General features: G+C 44.5%; 1 protein-coding gene across 2 annotated transcripts; it reads right to left on the reverse strand.

Annotated features, from left to right (window-relative positions):
* Positions 1-2244: 2244 nt before the first annotated feature.
* On the reverse strand, positions 2245-15268 carry pop4 (POP4 homolog, ribonuclease P/MRP subunit). 2 transcript variants are annotated; one of them, XM_055648369.1, is made up of 7 exons: positions 15175-15268; positions 11698-11750; positions 10460-10677; positions 9713-9790; positions 8285-8346; positions 5576-5677; positions 2245-3997 (listed from the first exon to the last, which is right to left on the reverse strand). In XM_055648369.1, the coding sequence occupies exons 1-7, from the start codon at positions 15197-15199 to the stop codon at positions 3861-3863; spliced, it is 675 nt and encodes a 224-aa protein (XP_055504344.1). In that variant the 5' UTR covers positions 15200-15268; the 3' UTR covers positions 2245-3860. The 2 variants fall into 2 exon arrangements, with proteins under 2 accessions (XP_055504344.1, XP_055504341.1); XM_055648366.1 differs by having other exon boundaries at positions 15142-15209.
* Between the last annotated feature and the right edge of the window lie 7195 nt (positions 15269-22463).

A 22463-nucleotide genomic window follows, 5' to 3' on the forward strand; every position in this document is an offset into this window, starting at 1 on the left:
TGCCTTGTATCCTTCTAAACCTTTCCTATCCATGCACCTGTGCAAATGTCTTTTGAGCGTTCCAATAGTATCTGCCTTAACTACCTCTTCTGGCAGCTCGTTCCATACACCCACCACCCATACACCCACCACCCACACACCCATACACCCACACCCCATACACCCATACACCCATACCCACCCATACACCCACCACCCATACACCCACACCCACCACCCATACACCCACCACCCATACACCCACCACCCATACACCACACCACCCATACACACACCACCCATACACCCACACCACCCATACACACACCACCCATACACCCATACACCCACACACCCATACACCCACACACCCATACACCCATACACCCACCCATACACCCATACACCCATACACCCATACACCCATACACCCATACACCCACCACCCATACACCCACCCCCCATACACCCACCACCCATACACCCACCATACCCCACCCACCACCCATACACCCATCACCCATACACCCATACACCCACCACCCACACACCCACCACCCATACACCACCACCCATACACCCTCTGCGTGAAAAAGCTTTTCATTTGAATTGCCTTTCATTTTTTAATTAAAACTACTTGAATTTAAAGTTTTGTACTGAAATATGTATGGAGGAGAGTTGATGGGGGAGGGGAGGGGTGGGGGGGGGACGGCTTAATTCTGCGCCTATGTCTTATGATCTTATATATCCAGGATTATGTGCCACCTGCAAATATTAGTAACATTTGAATTAAAAATTACAGGGCAAGGTTGGCTGAAATAAGTCTGAAGAAATGTCCCAACCTGAATCGTCACCTATCCATGTTCTCCACAGATGCTGCCTGACCTGCTGAGTTACTCCAGCACTTTGCATCCTTTTGGGCAAAGTTAATGGCACATTTTATCCGCCACCTGCAATAAACAGCATCTCAATTGTAAAATGTAGTGAGGTCCGGTTCCATAAATGAGGGCAAAAGGGTGACCTTCGTACTTGATTGCTTTTCATTACTTAAGCATACAAATGCAAAAACATTTCCTGAGGAAACTTTAATAACAGATGGTCAAATTCTTCAACAACCTTATTGGCATCATATTGACGTCTGCAAAGTGCTTCTAAAAGTTACAATTTCAATCAAAGCCAACGTTTTTGACATGAATTTGAGAAAAAGAAAAATATTTGGAAACGTTTGAATGGTTAGGTATAAAAAGAGAATTATTCTCACGGTTCTTAAACTAGGAGACAGAAGAGTACAGAACAGATCAGCACAGCCTGATTTGGGCTGAAAGAGATTCAGAAAACAGTAAAGGTATCATTTTAGATCGACACAAAAAGCTGGAGTAACTCAGCAGAACAGGAGAGAAGGAATGGATGATGTTTCGGGTTGAGACCCTTCTTCAGACTTGATATCATTTTGTTTTGTTAGAATTTAAAGTAGATTTAAATAATTTAAAGTAGTGGGAATGAAGAATTGTTAGGATTAGCAATTAAGAATTCCAATCATTTAAGGGCGGCACAATGGCACAGCAGGTAGAGCTGCTGCTTCACAGCACCAGAGACCCGGGTTCGATCTGGACCTCAGATGCTGCCTATGTGGAGTTTGCATGTTCTCTCTGTGACCATGTGTTTCCTCGGGTTTCCTTCCACGTACCAAAGATGGGTTTGTAGATTAATTGGCCTCTGTAAACCACCCCTAGTGTGCAGGGAGTGGATGAGAAAGTGTGACAATATAGTGAACGGGTGATCGAAGATAGACAAAAAAGCTGGAGAAACTCAGCGGGTGCAGCAGCATCTATGGAGCGAAGGAAATAGGCAACGTTTCGGGCCGAAACCCTTCTTCAGACTGATGGAGGGTGGGGGGAAAGGAAAAAAGGAAGAGGAGGAACCCAAGGGCTGAGGGAAAGCTAAGAAGGGAAGGAGACAGCAAGGGCTACCGGAAATGGGAGAATTCAATGTTTATGCCACTAGGGTGCAGACTGCCCAAGCGGAATACGAGGTGCTGTTCCTCCAATTTCCGGTGGTGCTCACTCTGGCCATGGAGGAGGTGATCGGTGATCAGCGTGGACTCGGTGGGCCGAAAGGCCTGTTTCCATGCTGTATCTCGAAACGAAACTAATTAAGAACTATTGGAATAGTTTGCATTGTTGAGAGGTACCTTTAAGCAATGATCAATGAAGTAAATAACAGCTAAAACAAATTGTAAAAAAAAAACACACAATAAACCAGCAATGGAAATAATAATGGAGAATTTATTGACGGGATAAGCTCAACATCTTTACAGGAAGAGAAATTAAACAGTGCTCAAGAAGGATCAATCCTCAACTGACAATACAACCATTTTGTAAATCGTTTTCTAACGTCACTGATGTAAAAGACCACATCATCTCCATTGGTGAGGGTGTTGATAGAGGGGAACATGATATATATTTGAAGTCTTCCCTGGCAGACAAAAATGCTGGAGAAACTCAGCGGGTGCAGCAACATCTATGGAGCGAAGGAAATAGGCAACGTTTCGGGACGAAACCCTTTGGGTTTCGGCCCGAAACGTTGCCTATTTCCCAAGGGTTTCATCCTGAAACGTTGCCTATTTCCTTCGCTCCATAGATGCTGCTGCACCCGCTGAGTTTCTCCAGCATTTTTGTCTACCTTCGATTTTCCAGCATCTGCAGTTCCTTCTTAAACATGAAGTCTTCCCTGGTTTTGCATGGAACCATATTTGTTCAGAGAAGATTGTGCATTCATCACAGATTCACCAGCTCCAAATTTTCCAAAACATAATAATGAAACACAAGGGGACATACATATTTGCTAAAGATACGTGAATGTGAGTTACTCAAGCTGCCAATATAACCACTTTATTGCAGCAAACTTTACTGAGAACACAGGGGGTGAAAAAAAAATTACAATCTGCATTAATTCATGGTCTGAAAAGCTAATAGATCACGATGCAACTAATGGATCAACACAGACACAAAATGATGGAGTAACTCAGCCTGTCAGATAGCATAAGGAATAGGTGATGTATCGGGTCGAGAACCTTCTTCAAACTGAGAGCCAGGGGATAGGCAGAGATAGATCGATTCTTGATTAGTACGGATGTCCGAGGTTATGGAGAGAAAGGGCAGGAGAATGGAGTTAGGAGAAAGATAGATCAGCCATTATTGAATGGCGGAGTAGACTCGGTGGGCCAAATGGCCTAATTCTACTATTCCTTTGACCTTATGAAAGAAAAATGAGAGATATGGACAGTGATATAGAGATATAGAAGAAATGAATGAAAGATATGCAAAAAGTAATAATGATCAAGGAAAGATGGAGCCCACAAGAGTCCATTGTTGGCTGTGGGCTAGGTGATAATGAGTTATGCAACATGTTTTGATTTATTAGTTACCTAATGCCGTGGCAAATGTTGACATTGGTCAGTATTTGAATGTGAGGGTTTGCCGGATCATCCTCCTGGGACTAAAGACCTCGCACGGTTCATGTTCAAACTGAAGGTAGACAAAATGCTGCAGTAACAGCGGGACAGGCAGCATCTCTGGAGAGAAGGATGTTCAAACTGGTTGCGCAGGGCATGCAGGGTCTCATTGCTTCTTGCAAACTTGAATCAAGATGTCAGTACTGTGAAGATATAGACACAAAATGCAATGTCTTCTTCATTTTCAGTCTGAAGAAGGGTCTCAACCCGAAACGTCACCCATTCCTTCTATCCAGAGATGCTGCCCGACCCGTTGAGTTACTCCACCATTGTGTGTCTATTTCCGGTGTAAACCAGCATCTGCAGTTCCCTCCCACACTTGTCAGTACTATAGTTGGTGAAGCATGCCAGGGGCAATGTCCTTGACTCAGAGGTCTATGCTTCCTTTCCCTTTAAACTTCTTCACAGACCGCTCACTTGATCTCAGCTGAAACATGTTGCCGTAGATATGGGAGACAAAACCGTCGATCTCCACACTGAAGACGTTGTTTTGCTTTGGAATAACTTTGGTTGCGGGATGTTGTTGGGCATGAGGGGAGAGGAAGAAAGCAGAACATACATTAGTGCATGTAAACATTCTTCAGTTGCACAGTATTTGAATGTTTTACAACCTATGGCAAGTGTTATTGAGCACTCTTTACTACAATGTTTGTTAACACAGAATTGATATATTGAGAGGATAGCAACAAGTGTAGATCAGATAACATTAAGTTTAAGTTAAGTTTAATAAGTTTATTGACCAAGTATTCACATACAAGGAATTTGCCTTAGTGCTCCGCCCACAAGTGACAATATGACATACAGTGACAGTTAGGAATGACACATAAAACATTAATAATAACACTTTATCGATTAAACATGTGAATTAAATAAAATACCAGAGCAAAAGGAGGCTACATAACAGAGGATGATTACATGTCACCAGTTGGAGGAAGAGGCATCAAATAAAACTTGTACTTTACTGCCAACAATTATGAATGACCCACCACATTGAATTGTGACTGAGTCACAGAAATATTACACACCAGTTAATGGTGACTACATTAGAGGCTGAGCAAATTGTAAGACAACTTGTTCTGTTTGATCTTGTTTGAGCACGCCTGGTTGATTGCATTCGTGGAGACAGGGTGGACCACGTGAAGGTTCCAATCTCCCACCCCTGATCCTGATTTTAATTGAGTTCCCCCACTAATGTCATGGAAACAAGTGAATAGACAATAGATGCAGGAGTAGGCCATTCAGCCCTGCGAGCCAGCACCGCCATTCAATGTGATCATGGCTGATCATCCCCACTCAGTCCCCTGTTCTTGCCTTCTCCCCATATCCCCTGACTCCGCTATCTTTAAGAGCCCTATCTAGCTCGCTCTTGAAAGCATCCAGAGAACCTGCCTCCACCGCCCTCTGAGGCAAAGAATTCCACAGACTCACCACCTCCCTGTGAGAAAAAGTGTTTTCTCGTCTCCGTTCTAAACGGCTTACTCCTTATTCTTAGACTGTGGCCCCCTGCTTCTGGACTCCCCCAACATCGGGAACATGTTTCCTGCCTCTAATGTGTCCACCTCATGGGATCATAGCATCCCTAGCTAACATTCGGACAACCTCCCTGCTTGAGGTTTCCTGTAGCCAGCCCCGGATTGTTCTGGTCTTTTCTCGCTTCCAGTAACCCCCCCCCCCCCCCCCCCCCCCCCCCCCCCCCCCCCCCCATCCTTACAATCAGTCTGAGGAAGGGTCCCGATCCAAATCGTCACCTATCCATTAACCCCTGGGGCTGATGGCTGGTTTAATTAAATAACTACAATGCATGGTGTAGTTCATAGGAAATGAGAACAAGGAAGTTTGTCTAAGAGTTGGGCATAGCAAATAAATGCACTCTCATTTTAAACTCAAAGTTAAGCAGAAACATAAACTGGATCGATCAACATAAAAGGCGGGAAATAAAACAGGAATCATTGCAATAGTTTAATGGTTAATTCGCTAAAGCGCTTAATTCCCTTCTCAATATCGTGCTGTCACTTGAGAGTACAGGACAGTGACAATCCTTTACGTAAGGATTCATAGACCACTGAGGATTTGTAACAGTACCTTTAATCTTATTTTCCACCGTGATAATCTTGAATATATGTTTCATTTCCTGCAGGATAATTCCAGTAATGCCGACATAAGAGGGACATTTGGACTTCACCACTGCAATACAAACACATCATCAATACACACGTCAATCTCAACTAAAGTTATAAAATGCTGCTATACTGGTGAGTTGGAATAATTGCCAACACATACCTTGAACAAGCAAATTAATTTTACATTTTAGAAACTAGCTGGATGTTTGCGATATTGAGTCTCCAGGTCATTTTCTCAGAAAATTAACTGGACGTTAAGACGTCTCCAGAAAATCGTAAAGTCTTAACGTTTCCAGTTTAACTTGTACAAGTTAGAAAAGCTGACGTTATGTGAGCAGAACCTCTTAATACACAAAATACCTGCCTTTAGAGGGCATCTCTAAACACTCCAGAACTGTTTGGAGTCTGTAGTCTGGGCAATGTTCAGGGACTCGGCAATGGACCTGAATGAATACAGTCACAGACTTCATAAAGAAATGTGAGGAGGACTGCATCCCTACAAAAACCTTCCGAGTGTTTCCTAACCAGAAGCCTTGGATGAACCATGAGATCCGCACTCTTCTGAAGTCCAGATCCCGGGCATTCAGGTCTGGAGGCACAGAAGTCTACAAGAAGTCCAGATACGACCTTGGTAAGGCCATCAAAAAAGCCAAAAGGGACTTCTGCTCCAAGCTGGAGGATGAGACGGATGTTCGGCAACTGTGGCAGGGCTTGAATGCCATCACCTCCGATAAGATGAAATCAGGAGGCAGCTCAATTGTCAGCGAAGCATCACTCCCTGACGAGCTCAATACGTTTTACGCACGGTTTGATAGGGAGAATACTGATGTGCCTTCTCGAGCCCCCATTCGCCTTGACGGTATTTCAGTCACAGTCACAGAAGCCGACGTCAGAAGATCCTTCAGGGGGGGTGAACCCTCGAAAAGCGCCTGGACATGATGGCATAGCCGGGCGTGTTCTAAAAACCTGTACGGACCAACTGGCAGGAGTTTTTATGGACATTTTCAACCTCTCACTTCTAAGGTTTGATGTTCCCACCTGCTTTAAAAGGGCATCAATAATACCGGTACCCAAGAAGAGCAAGGTGACGTGCCTCAACGATTATCAACCAGTGACACTAACATCTGTGGTGATGAAGTGCTTTGAGAGATTGATTTATAGTGCATATCAACTCCTACCTCGACAAGAACTTGGACCCACTGCATTTCGCTTACCGCCACAACAGATCAACGGTGGATGCGATCTAACTGGCTCTCCACTCCGCCCTGGACCACTTGGTCAACAAAAACTCATATGTCAGACTGTTATTTATTGACTACAGCTTGGCGTTTAATACAATCATCCCCTCCAAGCTGGTTACCAAACTGTCAGATCTGGGTCTCTGCACATCACTCTGCAATTGGATCCTCGACTTCCTCATCCACAGACCACAGTCTGTCCGTATTGGTGGAAATGTGTCATCCTCAATAACAATCAGCATGGGAGCACCTCAAGGCTGCATGCTCAGCCCTCTGCTGTGTTCACTCTATACTCATGACTGTGTAGCCGGACATAGTGCAAACACCATCATCAAGTTCGCCGACGACACCACTGTCGTGGGACGTATCACTGATGGGGACGAGTCAGAATACAGAAGTGAGATGGACCAATTGACCAAATGGTGCCAACACAATAACCTGACTCTCAACACCAGCTAAACCAAGGAACTGATTGTGGACTTTGGAAGGGGTAGGATGGGGACCCACAGTCCCGTTTATATCAACGGGTCGATGGTGGAAAGGGTCAAGAACATCAAATTCCTGGGAGTGCATATTTCCGAAGATCTTTCCTGGTCCCAGCACACTGATACAATTATAAAGAAAGCACATCAGCGTCTCTACTTCCTGAGAAAATTACGGAGAGTCAGTATGTCAAAGAGGACTCTCTCGAACTTCTACAGGTGCACAGTAGAGAACATGCTGACCGGTTGCATCGTGGCTTGGTTCAGCAACTAGAGGGTCCAGGAGCGGAAAGGAATGCAGAAAGTTGTAAACACTGCCCAGTCCATCATCGGCTCTGACCTCCCCACCGAAGGGATCTATCGCAGTCGCTGCTTCAAAAAGGCAGCCAACATCATCAAGGACCCACACCATCCTGGCCACGCACTCATCTCTCCGCTACCATCGGGCAGAAGGTACAGGAGCCTGAAATCTGTTACATCCAGGTTCAGGAACAGCTTCTTCCCCACAGCCATCAGGTTATTAAACACACCAACAAACAGACTCTGAACTGTAACAGCCTATTGCACTTTATCTGCTTATTTATGTGTATATTGAACTGAACTGTTCTGTATTTTTGCTTACAATATTCTGTTGTGCTGCAGCAAGCAAGAATGTCATTGTCCTCTCTGGAACACATGACAATAAACTCTCTTGACTTGACTTAATCTTCCTCAGCACGATACCTTGCGAATTAGAATAACTCAGCGGGTCAGACAGTATCTCTGGAGAAAAGGAATAGGTGACGTTTCGGGTCGAGACCCTTCTGACCCATCGGGTCGATGTTGTCTGACCCGCTAGTTACTCCAGCTTTTTGTGCCTATCTACAGTTTAAACCAGCTTCTGCTGTTCTTCCTACATATACCTTGCGTATACACGTGTACTTTGCTTATTACGCAACAAGATTGACGTACCTGTCACAATGGCTCCATGAAAGTCTGCCTTCATCAACTTTGTCTGGATTACATTCGTAGACCTATAAATGTTGTAGGCATGTGTGATAATCATGCAGCATTGACATTCTCTCCAAGACAGTTGTCATTCAGTATGTCAACCAGGAACACACAACGTTACTTAAAACACATTTTTTGTTGTACTCAACATGCACTTTAGTCATTAAGTTTAGATATGTCCATGAATAGATTCTGAAAGATTTGAACATTTAAAAAACACAATGCAGCATTTCATAAGATTTAGAACCACGTTTATAGTGGTCGTTTCTATCAGACACATTTTCCAAACATTGTTTACTAGGCTCATTGTAAATCATTTGTAACAGTGCGGCACGGTGGTGCAGCGGTAGAGTTGTGCCTTACAGCGCCCAAGACCCTGGTTCAATCACGATTACAACTCGACTGTACGGAGTTTGTACGTTCTCCCCGTGATTATGTGGGTTTTCTTCCAGATCTTCGCTTTCCTCCCACACTCCAAAGGAGTACAGGTTTGTAGGTTAATTGGCTTAGTGTATGTGTAAATTGTCCCTAGCGTGTGTAGGATAGTGTTAGTGTGCGGGAATCGCTGTTCGGCACTGACTCGGTGGGCCGAAGGGCCTGTTTCCACGCTGTATCTCCAGCCTAAACAAAACTCAAGTGTTGCTGACTCAAATAAAGAGTGAGATTTAAAAAATCAATTTTTTTGAAATTTCGTTTGGAAAAACTGGGACGTAATATTCTTTTGTCCAATGACAAGGTCTATTGGGTTTGTGTATTTGTTATTGGTGAGGCAGGACTAGATATGCCTCTGATCAAAGGTGACAATAGACAATAGATACAGGAGTAGCCATTCGGCCCTTCGAGCCAGAACCGCCATTCAATTTGATCATGGCTGATCACCCACAATCCGTACCCCGTTCCAGCCTTCCCCCTATATCCCCTGACTCCACTATCTTTAAGAGCCCAATCTAGCTCTCTCATGAAAGTATCCAGAGAACCGGCCTCCACCGCCCTCTTGAGGCAGAGAATTCCACACTCACAACTCTCTGTGTGAAAAAGTGTTTCCTCATCTCCGTTCTAAATGGCTTACCCCTTATTCTTAAACTGTGTGGCCCCTGGTTCTGGACTCCCCCAACATCGGGAAGATGTTTCCTGCCTCTAGAGTGTCCAAACCCCCCCCACCACCAAATTCTTGGCTCTCGAGCAGCGTCTCATCCAGAGTAATGCCACTGAACATCAAGGAGAAGATGGTGGCATGGTATTTTGTGTGGCTTGACAGCCACTCATCAACCCATCTCAGTCTTGCAGTGGTCACGTGCAGGAAGACTCAGATAACCGAGTCTGATGGAGGTTCTGCAAGCTCACATACTGTTTAATGAGTCCACTATACTCTACAAGGATAGTACTTACGTTTGAGGCTTCAAGCCATTGCATAGATCTCGAATGTATTGTTTCCACAGCTCATGCAAAGGGAGGAACAATTCATACCTGAGAAAAGTGAAATGGTTCAAATTAATATTTAAACACCTGCAAGTTATTTGTGTATGAATACAAGACTGATCAGTTCACTTTTCAATTTAGAAACTTTATTTTTACATAATTCTGTCATATTTTCTTGGCTTTTTACCATGGTCAGCTAGGACAGCAGTTCAGAATGTGGAGTTTACTGCCTTCATTAATTTAGCTAATTCAGAGGATATGTGGCACGAGTTCAGAGTGAAGGAAACCTGGATATGGTGTTCATCACTAACCATAAGAATTGTATTGTGTCTTTCTGACGTCACATGGTGAAACTCAAATCAGAAACAAAGCTGGAATTGAAAATCAGGCTCGTACAGGGAGCCAATAACTAGATACACAATGTGCACGTGGAATAAAGAACAATACAGCACGTGAACAGGCCCTTTGGCCCACAATGTCTGTGCTGAACTTAATGCCAAGATAAACCTATCACACCTGACATACCTCTCTATATCCATGTGCCTATCTAAAAGCCTCAGGCCTCACTATTGATCTGCAATGCAATGAACATAATTGTACTTTAAAAAATATAGATCACACCAGTTTCTCTGTGTTTTTCTGCTTTTTAAAAAGATCTACAAATGTGCGTAAAATCAGAATGGGCTACAATATTTGAACACAGATAGGCAAACATACCTTTGTTGTTCAGGGTTTAGCTCAAATAGCCTCAATTCCCGCCTCTCTTTAGCAGACAGACACTTTGTCTTCCCCTTCTTTTTCTTGTTCCTTTTTGTGGTCCCAACAAGGGTAAGATTTTTATACAAATAATGATGCGTTTCTTTCTGACTCAGCTGCGGTAAACTGGATCTGACAAAGGATGCGATGAACTCTGCCGATTTCTTGCCTTCAGGTAGCTGTCAGAAGGAATTTGTGAACATTTGAAACCGGCAAACAACTTTTCACAAGGTCGACAACTGCATTCCTCAAACCTAAGATGCTTGTTTAGCTAATAAAAAATGTTACCTCAAGTTGCCAGGACTGAGGAACTGAGCTATAGGGAAAGGTTGGGCAGGCTAGAACTTTATTCCTTGGAGCGCAGGAAGCTGAGAGGTGTATAAAATCATGAGGGGAATAGATAGGATCTTTTACCAGGTTAGGGGAATCAACGACATAGGTTTAAGGTGAGAGGGGCAACATATAATAAGAAACTGAGGGGAAATTTTTCACTCAAAGGATGGTGGGTGTATGAAACAAGATGACAGAGGAGGTAGTTGAGCCAGGTACTATAACATTTAATAGACACTTAGCAGGTACATGGATAGAAAAGGTTTAGAGGGCTGAAGAGTCTGTTGCCATGTTGTATCTTTCAATCAATCAAGAAGACAGTTAAAAGATCAATGGGATCGTTTTTATTATTAGCTAGGAACTGCATCAATGCCTCGGATTCTTTAGAAGATTGATGAGATTCGTTACGTCGACAAATACTCTCTTGAACACTGACAGGTGCACGGTAGAGATCATATTGACTGGTTGCATCACGGCCTAGTTTGCTAACGATCGCCGATGAATGAAGGTGTTTACAGACCGTGGTAGACACTGCCCAGTCCACTACAGGTCATTAGTGGTCTATGATTCTAAAAATATGATCGACTATTAATATTCCACAAGCACAAATAATTTGTGTTTCAAAATCCATAAAACAGTGCAAAATTATATACCAGCTGCAAGGCAAAAAGGCAAAATAAAACGATCAATACACCAAATGTAAGTATATGATGATACCTCAGAGATGTATATGGAATAAGGTTTTGGTAGTTGCCATGTGATACTATTAATCATATCAGTAGGTTTTTGGTTGTTTACACACTGTTGCATGACCCAAACAAGCTGCTGTAAGCATTGGCAACATAAAAGCACCAGAGGGCGCAGCGTACCTGAAGCTCGGACTGGTCCCCTGCATCAGGACGGATCCTGCTGTAAATAATGCCTTCAACAGCAAAATAAAGAAGTTCAGTTACATTTTGGAAACAGGGCAGCGTTAAAGTAAGTACATGGTTATTTCAAATAGAAAAAATATGAAAATCATGCAAAATGTAAGCCACATATTTGGTTCAGTCTGAAGAATGGTCTTGACCCGAAATGTCATCCATTCCTTCTCTCCATAGATGCTGCCTGTCCCGCTGAGTTACTCCAGCATTTTGTGTCTATCTTTAGTTAGGTTAGAGATACAGCATGGAAACAGGCCCTTCAGCCCACTGAGCCCATGCTGACTACTGATCACCTGCTCACAATCGTTCTATATTTTGCCACATATTACTGCATCAAGCAAAGCATTCTGTGGGGATATATTGTAGTCAAATGAAGCATGCAGTGCGAAACCCTGTAAGTGAACCATTAGAAGCCATAAAGCTACAAATATAGCAGGACTGCAAATCCTTGAACAAAGCACGCGTTGAGTTGGCAATTAATCATTTTAATTCCCTTTACTACTGCAAAGCAAAGCTGTTGCCAGCAGCACAATTAAACCAGGAATTTAAAAAAAAATCTAATGCACCAGCTGAATCATCAGAAATATTTTATTGCATTTCTGAGGAAGATGAATGACATTTTTTAATATTGGAAACCTAATGTAAAATATCGCACATGCATGGACCAGATCCGTCTTTTTTTGTGGATGGAGTGGAAGGTTCCAAAGAAAATAACTATTCCCAAGTTATCGGAGCAGAATTAGGTCATTCATCCCATCGAGCACTCAGCCATTCAATCATGTCTGATCTCTGCCTCCCAATCCCATTTTCCTGCCTTCTCACCATAACCCTTGACATCCGTTCTAATCAAGGATTTGTCTATCTCTGCCTTAAAAATATCCACTGACTTAGCCTCCACAGCCCTCTGCGGCAATGAGTTCCACAGATGAACTATCCTCCGAGTAAAGAAGTTCCTCCTCACCTCCTCGGGCTAAAGAAGTTCCTCCTCACCTCCTTTCTACAATATGTCAGGTTTAAATCCCAATGCCACACCTCTGACCTATTACACAATTCCAGATTGTCATGTGCTTTTGCCAAAACATGTTTCAAATAAGGTTTTAAATATATTTGAAGAATTATTGGCTGGTCCTGCAAATGAAAGTTCTTTGTAGCTTTCATTTCCATCATCTGCTTAAATGATCAAAACACTTCACAATTGCTGACTGCCAAGATAAGGCAAACAATTTATTTAACATTTTTCTCAGCTATCCGAGTTAAACAAAAATCAATTCAAAGCCACCAAAGGTAGTATAAATCCCAATTTTACTGCCTGATACGTTTGTCTTCAACTAAGTATACAGCAATGATTACAGATAAATCACCTGCCATTTTTACTCAATTCTGACTGTGGCTGCACTGATCAATGATTGAATAGAGCCATTTGGGTTCCTACTCGATCATCATTTTTTTGGTATTAGTCTCCAAGTGCTAAACCCATAATGCAGATGCTGCTTTACAAAAAAAGATACAGAGTGCTGGAGTAACTCAGCGGGTCAGGCAGCATCTGTGGAGAACATGGATAGGTGACGTTTCACAGAGTGCTGGAGTAACTCAGCGGGTCAGGCAGCAACTCTAGTGAACATGGATAGGTGAAGTTTTGGGTCGAGACCTTTCTTCATTCTGATTGTAGACTTGTCCATTTTATTAAAGTTGGTCATGAATAAGGGCATTTGCCGGAGAGTGGGTGGCATTTGTTGGGAGAATGATGGCATCTGCTAGAGGAGTAATGGGCCATTCGCCAATGGAGTGGGGGGAGAGGAGGGAGCATTTGCCAGGGGAGTAAGATGGTGTTTGCAGGGGGAATATGGGGGACATTTGCCAGGGTATGGGGGGGATTAAAGAATCCCCTTCCCCTCCCCAATCTCCCCACCCCTCTCCTCTCCCCACTCCCTCTCTTCCCAAACGGGTGCAGCAGCATCTATCGAGCAAAGGAAATAGGCAACGTTTCGGGCCGAAACCCTTCGGGTTTCAGCCCGAAACGTTGCCTATTTCCTTCGGGTTTCAACCCGATCCGCTCCATAGATGCTGCTGCACCCGCTGAGTTTCTCCAGCATTTTTGTCTACCTTCAATTTTGGAATAGTCTTCACCCTACCATAGTTACCCAACCAGATGCAACCAAATTGAAGGTAGATCTTTCTTCCAAAAAACCCTTTATGGCTTAAGTCCTCCCTCCACCACCTCCAGTTTAAATTCCATTTGGAATATTTTGGAGGACCAAGGGACCAAGAAGAACAATAATTCACTACCGTCCTCTCTTGTACAAAATTCTTAAGGGGTTGGACAGGCTAGATGCAGGAAGATTGTTCCAGATGTTGGGGAAGTCCAGAACAAGGGGTCACACAGTTTAAAGATAAGGTGGAAATCCTTTAGGACAGAGATGAGAAAAACATGCTCTCTCCCCATTCTCTCCACGACAAAACACAAGGACAGACCACTGTTGCCCCCTCGGTTGCCGCTCGCTCTCCTTCACACTGTAGCAGACCACTGCCCCTCACAGCAGCAGACAGCGCCAAGGCAGGGGGCGTGAACCTCATCTCGCCCCCAGTGTAGGCCCAGTCCGCCCCCCGGTGTAGGCCCAGTCCGCCCCCCAGTGTAGGCCCAGTCCGCCCCCCCCGGTGTAGGCCCAGTCCCCCCCCGGTGTAGGCCCAGTCCGCCCCCCGGTGTAGGCCCAGTCCGCCCCCCCCGGTGTAGGCCCAGTCCGCCCCCCCCCGTGTAGGCCCAGTCCGCCCCCCCGTGTAGGCCCAGTCCTCCCCCCGGTGTAGGCCCAGTCCGCCCCCCAGTGTAGGCCCAGTCCGCCCCCCCCCCCAGTGTAGGCCCAGTCCCCCCCCCCCCCCCGGTGTAGTCCCGCCCCCGGTCCGCCCCCCCCCCCCCCCGTGTAGGCCCAGTCCGCCCCCCCCGGTGTAGGCCCAGTCCTCCCCCCCCCCGGTGTAGGCCCAGTCCGCCCCCCCGGTGTAGGCCCAGTCCGCCCCCCCCAGTGTAGGCCCAGTCCATCCCCCCGTGTGTAGCCCAGTCCGCCCCCCCGGTGTAGGCCCAGTCCGCCCCCGGTGTAGGCCCAGTCCGCCCCCGGTGTAGGCCCAGTCCGCCCCCCCAGTGTAGGCCCAGTCCGCCCCCGGTGTAGGCCCAGTCCGCCCCCCGGTGTGGGCCCAGTCCGCCCCCCGGTGTAGGCCCAGTCCGCCCCCGGTGTGGGCCCAGTCCCCCCCGGTGTAGGCCCAGTCCGCCCCCAGTGTAGGCCCAGTCCCCCCCCGGTGTAGGCCCAGTCCCCCCCCCAGTGTAGGCCCAGTCCCCCCCCAGTGTAGGCCCAGTCCGCCCCCCGTGTAGGCCCAGTCCGCCCCCCGCCCCCTGCCCCTCACAGCAGCAGGCCGCGCCGGTGTGTAGGCCCTCACCCCGCACCTCAGCCCGCGTCGCCATGGCAGCAGGCTCGGCTGGGCTCGGCGCGCCGTGATGACGACAGGAGGGGGCGGCGGCGCGCAGCAGTGACAGAAGGAGGAGGCGGTTGTCATGGTGACCCCGCCCCGCCAGCCCGCTGATGGGCCGAGTGGCCGCCCTCAACATGCTGCAGCTCCTGCAGGTCTGTAAACACACGGTGCACGGGGGATAATACACACACACACACAGGTTACATCAAATAATTACCTCAACACAACTGTTGATTATGTTTTTGATTTTTTTGTCTTTGGATCGAATTCTGTCTTTAATTTGTGTATTGGTGATGTCTTTATTATCTATTTTACTCCGATTATATGTTTTTTACTCTTGATAAATTCTGTAAGGTGTCCTTGAGACTTTAGAAAGGCGCCCACAAATAAAATTTATTATTATTATTATTATTATTATTATTATTAAGTGCAAACACACTCACACTCCCACACACACTCACCCACATACACCCACACACTCACACACACTCACACACACACTCACATACACACTCACATACACCCACACACACCCACACTCAGACACACTCCACAGAAGCTCATAGTGTTGTGAATGGATCTCCGTTTACAGTTTAGTTTTCTTGTCACACGTACCGAGGTACAGTGAAAAGCTGTATCCAGTCAGCGTGCTATCTAGTCAGCGGAAAGACAATACATGATTACAATCGAGCCATTCACAGTGTACAGATACATGATAAGGAAATAACATTTAGTGCAAGGTAAAGCCAGCAAATACAGACCAAGGATAGTCCGAGGGTCCCTGATGAGGGAGATAGTAGTTCAGCACTGCTCTCCGTTTGCGGCTGGATGGTTCAGTGGCCTGATAACAGCCGGGAAGAAAGACTGTCCCCGAATCTGGAGGTGTGCGTTTTCACACTTCTGTACCTTTGCCCGATGGGAGAGAGGGGAAGAGGGAATGGCCAGGGCGCGACTCGTCCTTGATTATGCTGCTGGCCTTGCCGAGGGAGTGTGTGGATTTGACTGCCCCTAATGCTGTGGCGTTTAAATAATTCCTGATTTATTTTGCATGCTTTGCTGTAGCCTGGCATTACACTGCAGTGTTAAGTCAGTTCAGCATCATTAAAGAAATGTTTCGAATTGATTTGAAAAGTTTTTCATAAATTAACGTGTCATGTTGGAACAGTAGCAGGTCAAATGGATAAGACAGATTTGGAGGGATATGGGCCAAATGCGAGCAGGTGGGACGTGAAGATGGGACATGCTGGCCGGTGTGGGCAGGTTGGGCTGAAGGGCCTGATATTGCCACACTGTATGGCAGCATGACTCTAAATGACATTTGTAGGTTAATTGGTCCTCTGTAAGTTATCCCTAGTGTGTAGGGAGTGGATGAGAATGTGGGATAACATAGAACTAGTGTGAACGGGTGATTGATGGTCAGCATGGACTCGGTGGCAAGAAGGGCCTGTTTCCATGCCATACCTTTAAATAAAAAAAAGCATCTGAAAACAGGCAGTTTAACGTATTTAAAAATAATTAATTAAAATTCCACCTGACAGTACCATAGCATAATGTCACTCAACAGTATAGGCAGCTATTTATTAAATATCTTCTCTCAAAGAAGTTTCAGAAAAGATCAAGGTTTCTTTGCAGATCTTTTCCCCCAACGACATGTAAAGATGTGGTTTTAACACAGTGTGAATACTATGGTGATTGATTATAACAGAAGCATCTAAACACTGTTAATTTTATTCTGATCTGAGCAAGTCATGTAATCCTCGGTTGGACAGGTCTGACAGATGGCTTCGCTCACACCTTTATTAATTGCATCATGCACAGTGTTTGTAGCATTGGATGGAAGGCTTCACAAATTACATTGGCATGCCTGAATAAGCCAGTTCGGTATTCCGACTGCACATGCACAGGTCATAGGTCGCTCGTGCATGGTATACATACACATAAAAACAAACAATAATAGTGCAAAAATACAAAACCGATGCCCCTAGTCTTTGCAGCACAGAGTTTATTAGTAGGTCGTAGTGTTTACTAGCCTGATTGTTGCAGGGAAGAAGCCGTTCCTGAACCTGGACATTCCAGCTTTCAGTCTCCTACATCTTATTCCCGATGGCAGGGGTGAAATGAGTGTGTGGCCAGTGTGGTCATTCAACAAAGTGCAGCACAGTGGTCACCATTTCAGATTTTACTCTCCATATTTGAGGTGTTGTTTATCCTTTGAAGTGTGTGTGCTGATTTGGAAGCCAACTAATAGCAATTACATGACCAATCAAGCGTAGGCTGAATTATCACACACAGCTGACTTGTGATGCTTATTGAAGCACATTGTGATAATGACTATCTTTACTGATGTTTGTTCAACTCCATCACACAATTCAGGCTAAATAATTATTCAGTTACTTCGCTTGGTGACATTTATCTCCAATTATTTAAATATAAATATTCCAAAATATAAACAGAAAGTAAAACAGATTAAATCACAATGTGTGAACTGAATATTAAGCTCTCACTAAAAGGGTCTCTCATCAGCATTAGGTTAGTTAGAGTCTGGAACAGCTTCTTCCCCTCTGTAATTAATCTTATGAATGGTCCTTCCGTTGGGTACCATTACAGACATTGGACTTTGTCTCTGGAACTGATGCGCTACAACGCTGAGAACTATATTCTGCACTCTGTATCTTCCCTTTTGCTCTACCTAGAGTACTTAAGTTTGACTTAATTGTATTTATTTGTTGCATAATCTGATCTGCTTTGCAAACAAAGCTTTTCACTGTACCTCAGTGCACGTGACAATAATAAATCTATAGCTAAATCAGTTTTGTGCCGTGCAAGTTTTCATCGATAGCCAGAGGTGAACTGTTGAGGGGAAGGGCATGTCTCCATAGGGCATCAAGTACACATGGGAAGCTTGCCTCAATGCAGGGACCCCCCACCCCATTCCACCCCACCCCACCCCACCGCCCCATCCGACTAATAATTGACGTGTCAGAACGTTGCCGAAGGTTCTCCTGGAAGTCTGAAGCCAGCAGCAGCATTTGAAGGGGACACAAGAGACTGTCGATGGTGGAATCAGCTGACGACAAGTCTTGACCCGAACCGTCACCTACCCACTCCCTTCACCGATGCTGCCTGACCAGCTGAGTTTCTCCAGCACTTTGTATTATGCATTTGAAGGAGACAATAAATGAAGAGTTAGGGCAATAATCCAACCTTCTTGCCAAAGCCAGTGTTATCTACATTGGACCAGCCCCAAACTGAGTGAAACCAAGAAAGATGACCAAATTATTCTGTACAGTTAATTATGTAATGTACCAATATTTCTGAAATGGCAATACTAAAGTTGTAACTGCCATCACTTAAAGCTTCCACTAGAGTGTACACTAGAACAAGTCACAGATAGATGATGAAACGGAAATGTGTTGAGGTTTTATATTGTCACTGTAGCAAGGTACAGTGAAAAGTTTAGTTTTGCATGCAATCCAAACAGATCTGAAGAAAGGTCTTGATGCAAATCATTGCCTATCCACATTCACCAGAGATGCTGCCTGACCCGCTGAGTTATTCCAGCGCTTTGTGTCCATTTGTGCATTAACCAGCATCTGCAGTTCCTTGTTTCGAGACAGCAAGGTTTCAAGATCAGTTTATTGTCACGTGTACCAATTAAGGTACAGTGAAATTCAAATTACCATACAGCCATACTAAAAAAAACAACAAAACGACACAAAAGTTAACATAAACATCCACCACAGTGGATTCCCCACATTCCTCACTGTGGTGGAAGGTAATAAAGTCCAATCTTCTTCCTCATTTATTCTCCACGGTCGGGGCAGTCAAACTCAGCGGGACAGGCAACATCTCTGGAGAGAAGGAATGGGTGACTTTTCGGGTTGAGACCCTTCTTCAGACTGATTGTGGGATGTTGTTCCTGCTTTTCCGTCTCTCCTCATGCTTTCCTAAGATTATAAGGAGTGTTCCACCTCTCTTCCAGTCTTTGACTGTTTGCACTGTTAAGTTTCATCTGCAATTTTCTGATCCCATCATAAGAGATTGAACTTTTTTATCGCCTTCCATCACAGTGAGGAATGTGGAGGTCAGTCACTGTGGTGGATGTTTATGTTAAAATGTATTTTATGTGTTCTGTTGCTTTTTATTTGTATGACTGACTTGGCAAATGAAACTCCTCATTTGTTGCAAAACATACTTGGCTAATAAAGTATTATTGTATTGTATAAGACTTCCCTTTTGCAACATTCCTCTTGGTATTGCAAATAATTACGCAGTTATAGCTCAATTGTAATCATGTATTGTCTTTCCGCTGACTGGTTAGCACACAACAAAAGCTGTTCACTGTACCTCGGTACACGTGACAATAAACTTCACTGAACTGAACTGAGCTAAACCGACCCAGTTCTTTATTTACCAATTTTTAATCATCTACAGTACATGAAAAATGAGGCAAGAGTAAACACACAATTGCAGACAAAATTAAATGGTGACAAACATGGCTCTACCATGAAGTGAGTGGCAGTGGTGCAGCAGGTAGAACTGCTGCCTCACAGCACCAGGGACCTGGGTTCGATCCTGACCTTAGGCGCTGTCTGTGTGGAGTTTGCAGGTTCTCCCTGTAAACGGGATGTGGGAGGAAACTGAAGCATCTGGAGGAAATGGTTTAAGGTTTCTTGTAAAAGGTTTACAAGAATGATCCCAGGGATGAGTAGGTTAACCTATGATGAGCGTTTGACGGCACTGGGCCTGTACTTGCTGGAATTTAGAAGAATGAGGGGGGCGCCTCGTTGAAACATACAGAATAGTGACAAGCTTGGATAGAGTAGAGAAGATGTTTCCACTATTGGGAGAGTCTAGGACTAGAGGTCAGAGCTTCAGAATTAAAGGATGTGTGGATTTGAAGAAGGAGTAGAAGAGAATTTCTCAGTCAGAAGTGGTGAATCTAGAATTCTTTGCCACAGAAAGTCTGTTTGTCAGTGGATATTTTTAAGGCAGAGATAGATAGATTCTTGATTAGTACGGGTGTCAGAGGTTTTTGGGAGAAGGCAGGAGAATGGGGTAAGGAGGGAGAGATAGATCAGCCATGATTGAATGGTGGAGTAGACTTGATGGGCCGATTGGCCTAATTCTACTCCTATCACTTATGACCTTATGAAACCAACAAGTGCAGATTTTGCGTGTTAATTGATCTCTGTAAATTGCCCGTAACGTGTAGAAGGTGGGATAACATAGAACTGGTATAAATGGGTGATTGATGGCCAGCATGTACTCGGGCTGAAGGGCCAGTTTCCATGCAGTGTCGTTAATTAACTAAAAAAAGTGGAGGAAAAGCACTGTGCTAAGCTCAGTACGTATTGTATCACAAAATCACTTCCATAGTACATACATATATACATGGTGTAAATGAATTTGTGGGGTTGAGCACTATCTTTCCTTTGCTCTACCTATTGTATTAGAGTATGACGATTGTATATATGTATTGTATTACCTAATTTATTCAGATACCATGCAAAACAAAGCATGTCATTATACATTATTTAAGTCTAGACTTAAAACTTATTTCTACTCACAAACGTTTCTCAAGGTCCTCTGAGGGAGCGCTGTATGTATGTATTTATATATGTATTGTTGATCTATGTACCACTGTATGTAGCATGTTAGCACCTGTACTGATGTAAAGCACTTTGGTCAATGAGAGTTGTTTTTAAATGTGCTATAGAAATAAAATTGACTTGATTTGACATGACAATAATAAACCTAAACCCTAGCCCGATCTTTAATCTTACTATTTTACTTCATAGTTCCTTTTATGTTTCTTCACTAGTTAGAGGCAAGAAATACAAACAATGATTTTACGCAGAGCCTTCCCCACCAGCGATGTGCCTCAGCAAATTGCAAGCACGTTGCCTGTGAATTTCCATTTATTAATTTTAATATGCTTGGCCATCTGGCAAGGATTCGCGCTGATGGCACTGAATCAGAAAAATAAATCCTATAAGCACTTGAGTGGTGGGTGTATGGAACTAGCTGCCAGAGGAGGCAGTTGAGGCTGGGACTATCCCAACGTTTAAGAAACAGGTACATGGATAGGACAGGTTTGGAGGGATATGGACCAAGTGCAGGCAGGTGGGACTAGTGTAGCTGGGACATGCTGGCCGGTGTGGGAAAATTGGGCCGAAGGGCCTGTTTCCACAATGTATCACTCTATGGCTAAAATAAAATCAGTCAAAGTTTCACTCAGAAACAATAGGTGAAGAATATAAAGCAGCTGGCCAACATAACTGTGAGGATTATGTACCAAGATTGAGGGAGTGCAAAGAACTAACACTTTTGTACAAGGCCTTCCTTGGAAGACCACTTTGTGTAGGTCAAAGCTTTCTACTTAAAAATTGAAGTATATTTTCCATGTAGCTCAGATCCATTGCTGTATTTTTGCAATGTAGGTAGGTAACAAAAAGGAATATGATGGAGCCATGCAGCACAGAAACAAGTCCACCCCAACTATAATGTACTCACTTGGGCTAATTCCAATATTTTATTCTTCCCACATTCCCGTCCACGCCCTGCAGATTCAACCCCTCACCTACACACTGGAGGCTAACTCATGTTAACTCACTATGAGTGTTGGAGGAAGCCAGAGCACTTTGAGGCAACCCACAGTCATAGATAGAGTTTTGAGAGATGGACATAGCTTCCGGGTATCCACAATTAGTGACAGATGCCTCGTGGCTTTCTTTGTGGAGATCCTGCCAACTGTTGCCTGGTGCAAGAAAAATGTCTACTTAGAAACCTAGTTATTGTGAAATATATGGAAAATATATAAACTCTAGGCTTAAACAAACAACACAAAGTGTTGGAGTAACTCTGAGGGTCAGACAGCATCTCTGGAGGACATAGATAGGCCATCTCTGGATCAGGAACCTTCTTCAGACCAGAGCCTGATGAAGGATCTCATTCTTTGACTGTCCTTTCCCTCCACAGATGCTGCCTGATCCACTGAGTAACTCCAGCACTTGTGTTGGAAGGAACTGCAGATGCTGGTTTATACCAAAGATAGACACAAAGTGCTGGAGTAACTCAGCGGGTCTGGCAGTATCTCTGGTGAGAAGGAATATGTGACATTTCGGGTTTCTGGTCAGGAACTACAGCACTTTCTGTTGTTTGCTCAAGATTCTTGCATCTGCAGTTCTTTGAGCCTAAACTTCTGCTTTCTTGATCATCAGCCCACTTTTAACAATGCTCTAACAGGTTTTTCA

This window comes from Leucoraja erinacea, chromosome 17 (assembly GCF_028641065.1).
Source record: "Leucoraja erinacea ecotype New England chromosome 17, Leri_hhj_1, whole genome shotgun sequence".
Lineage (NCBI taxonomy): Eukaryota > Metazoa > Chordata > Chondrichthyes > Rajiformes > Rajidae > Leucoraja > Leucoraja erinaceus.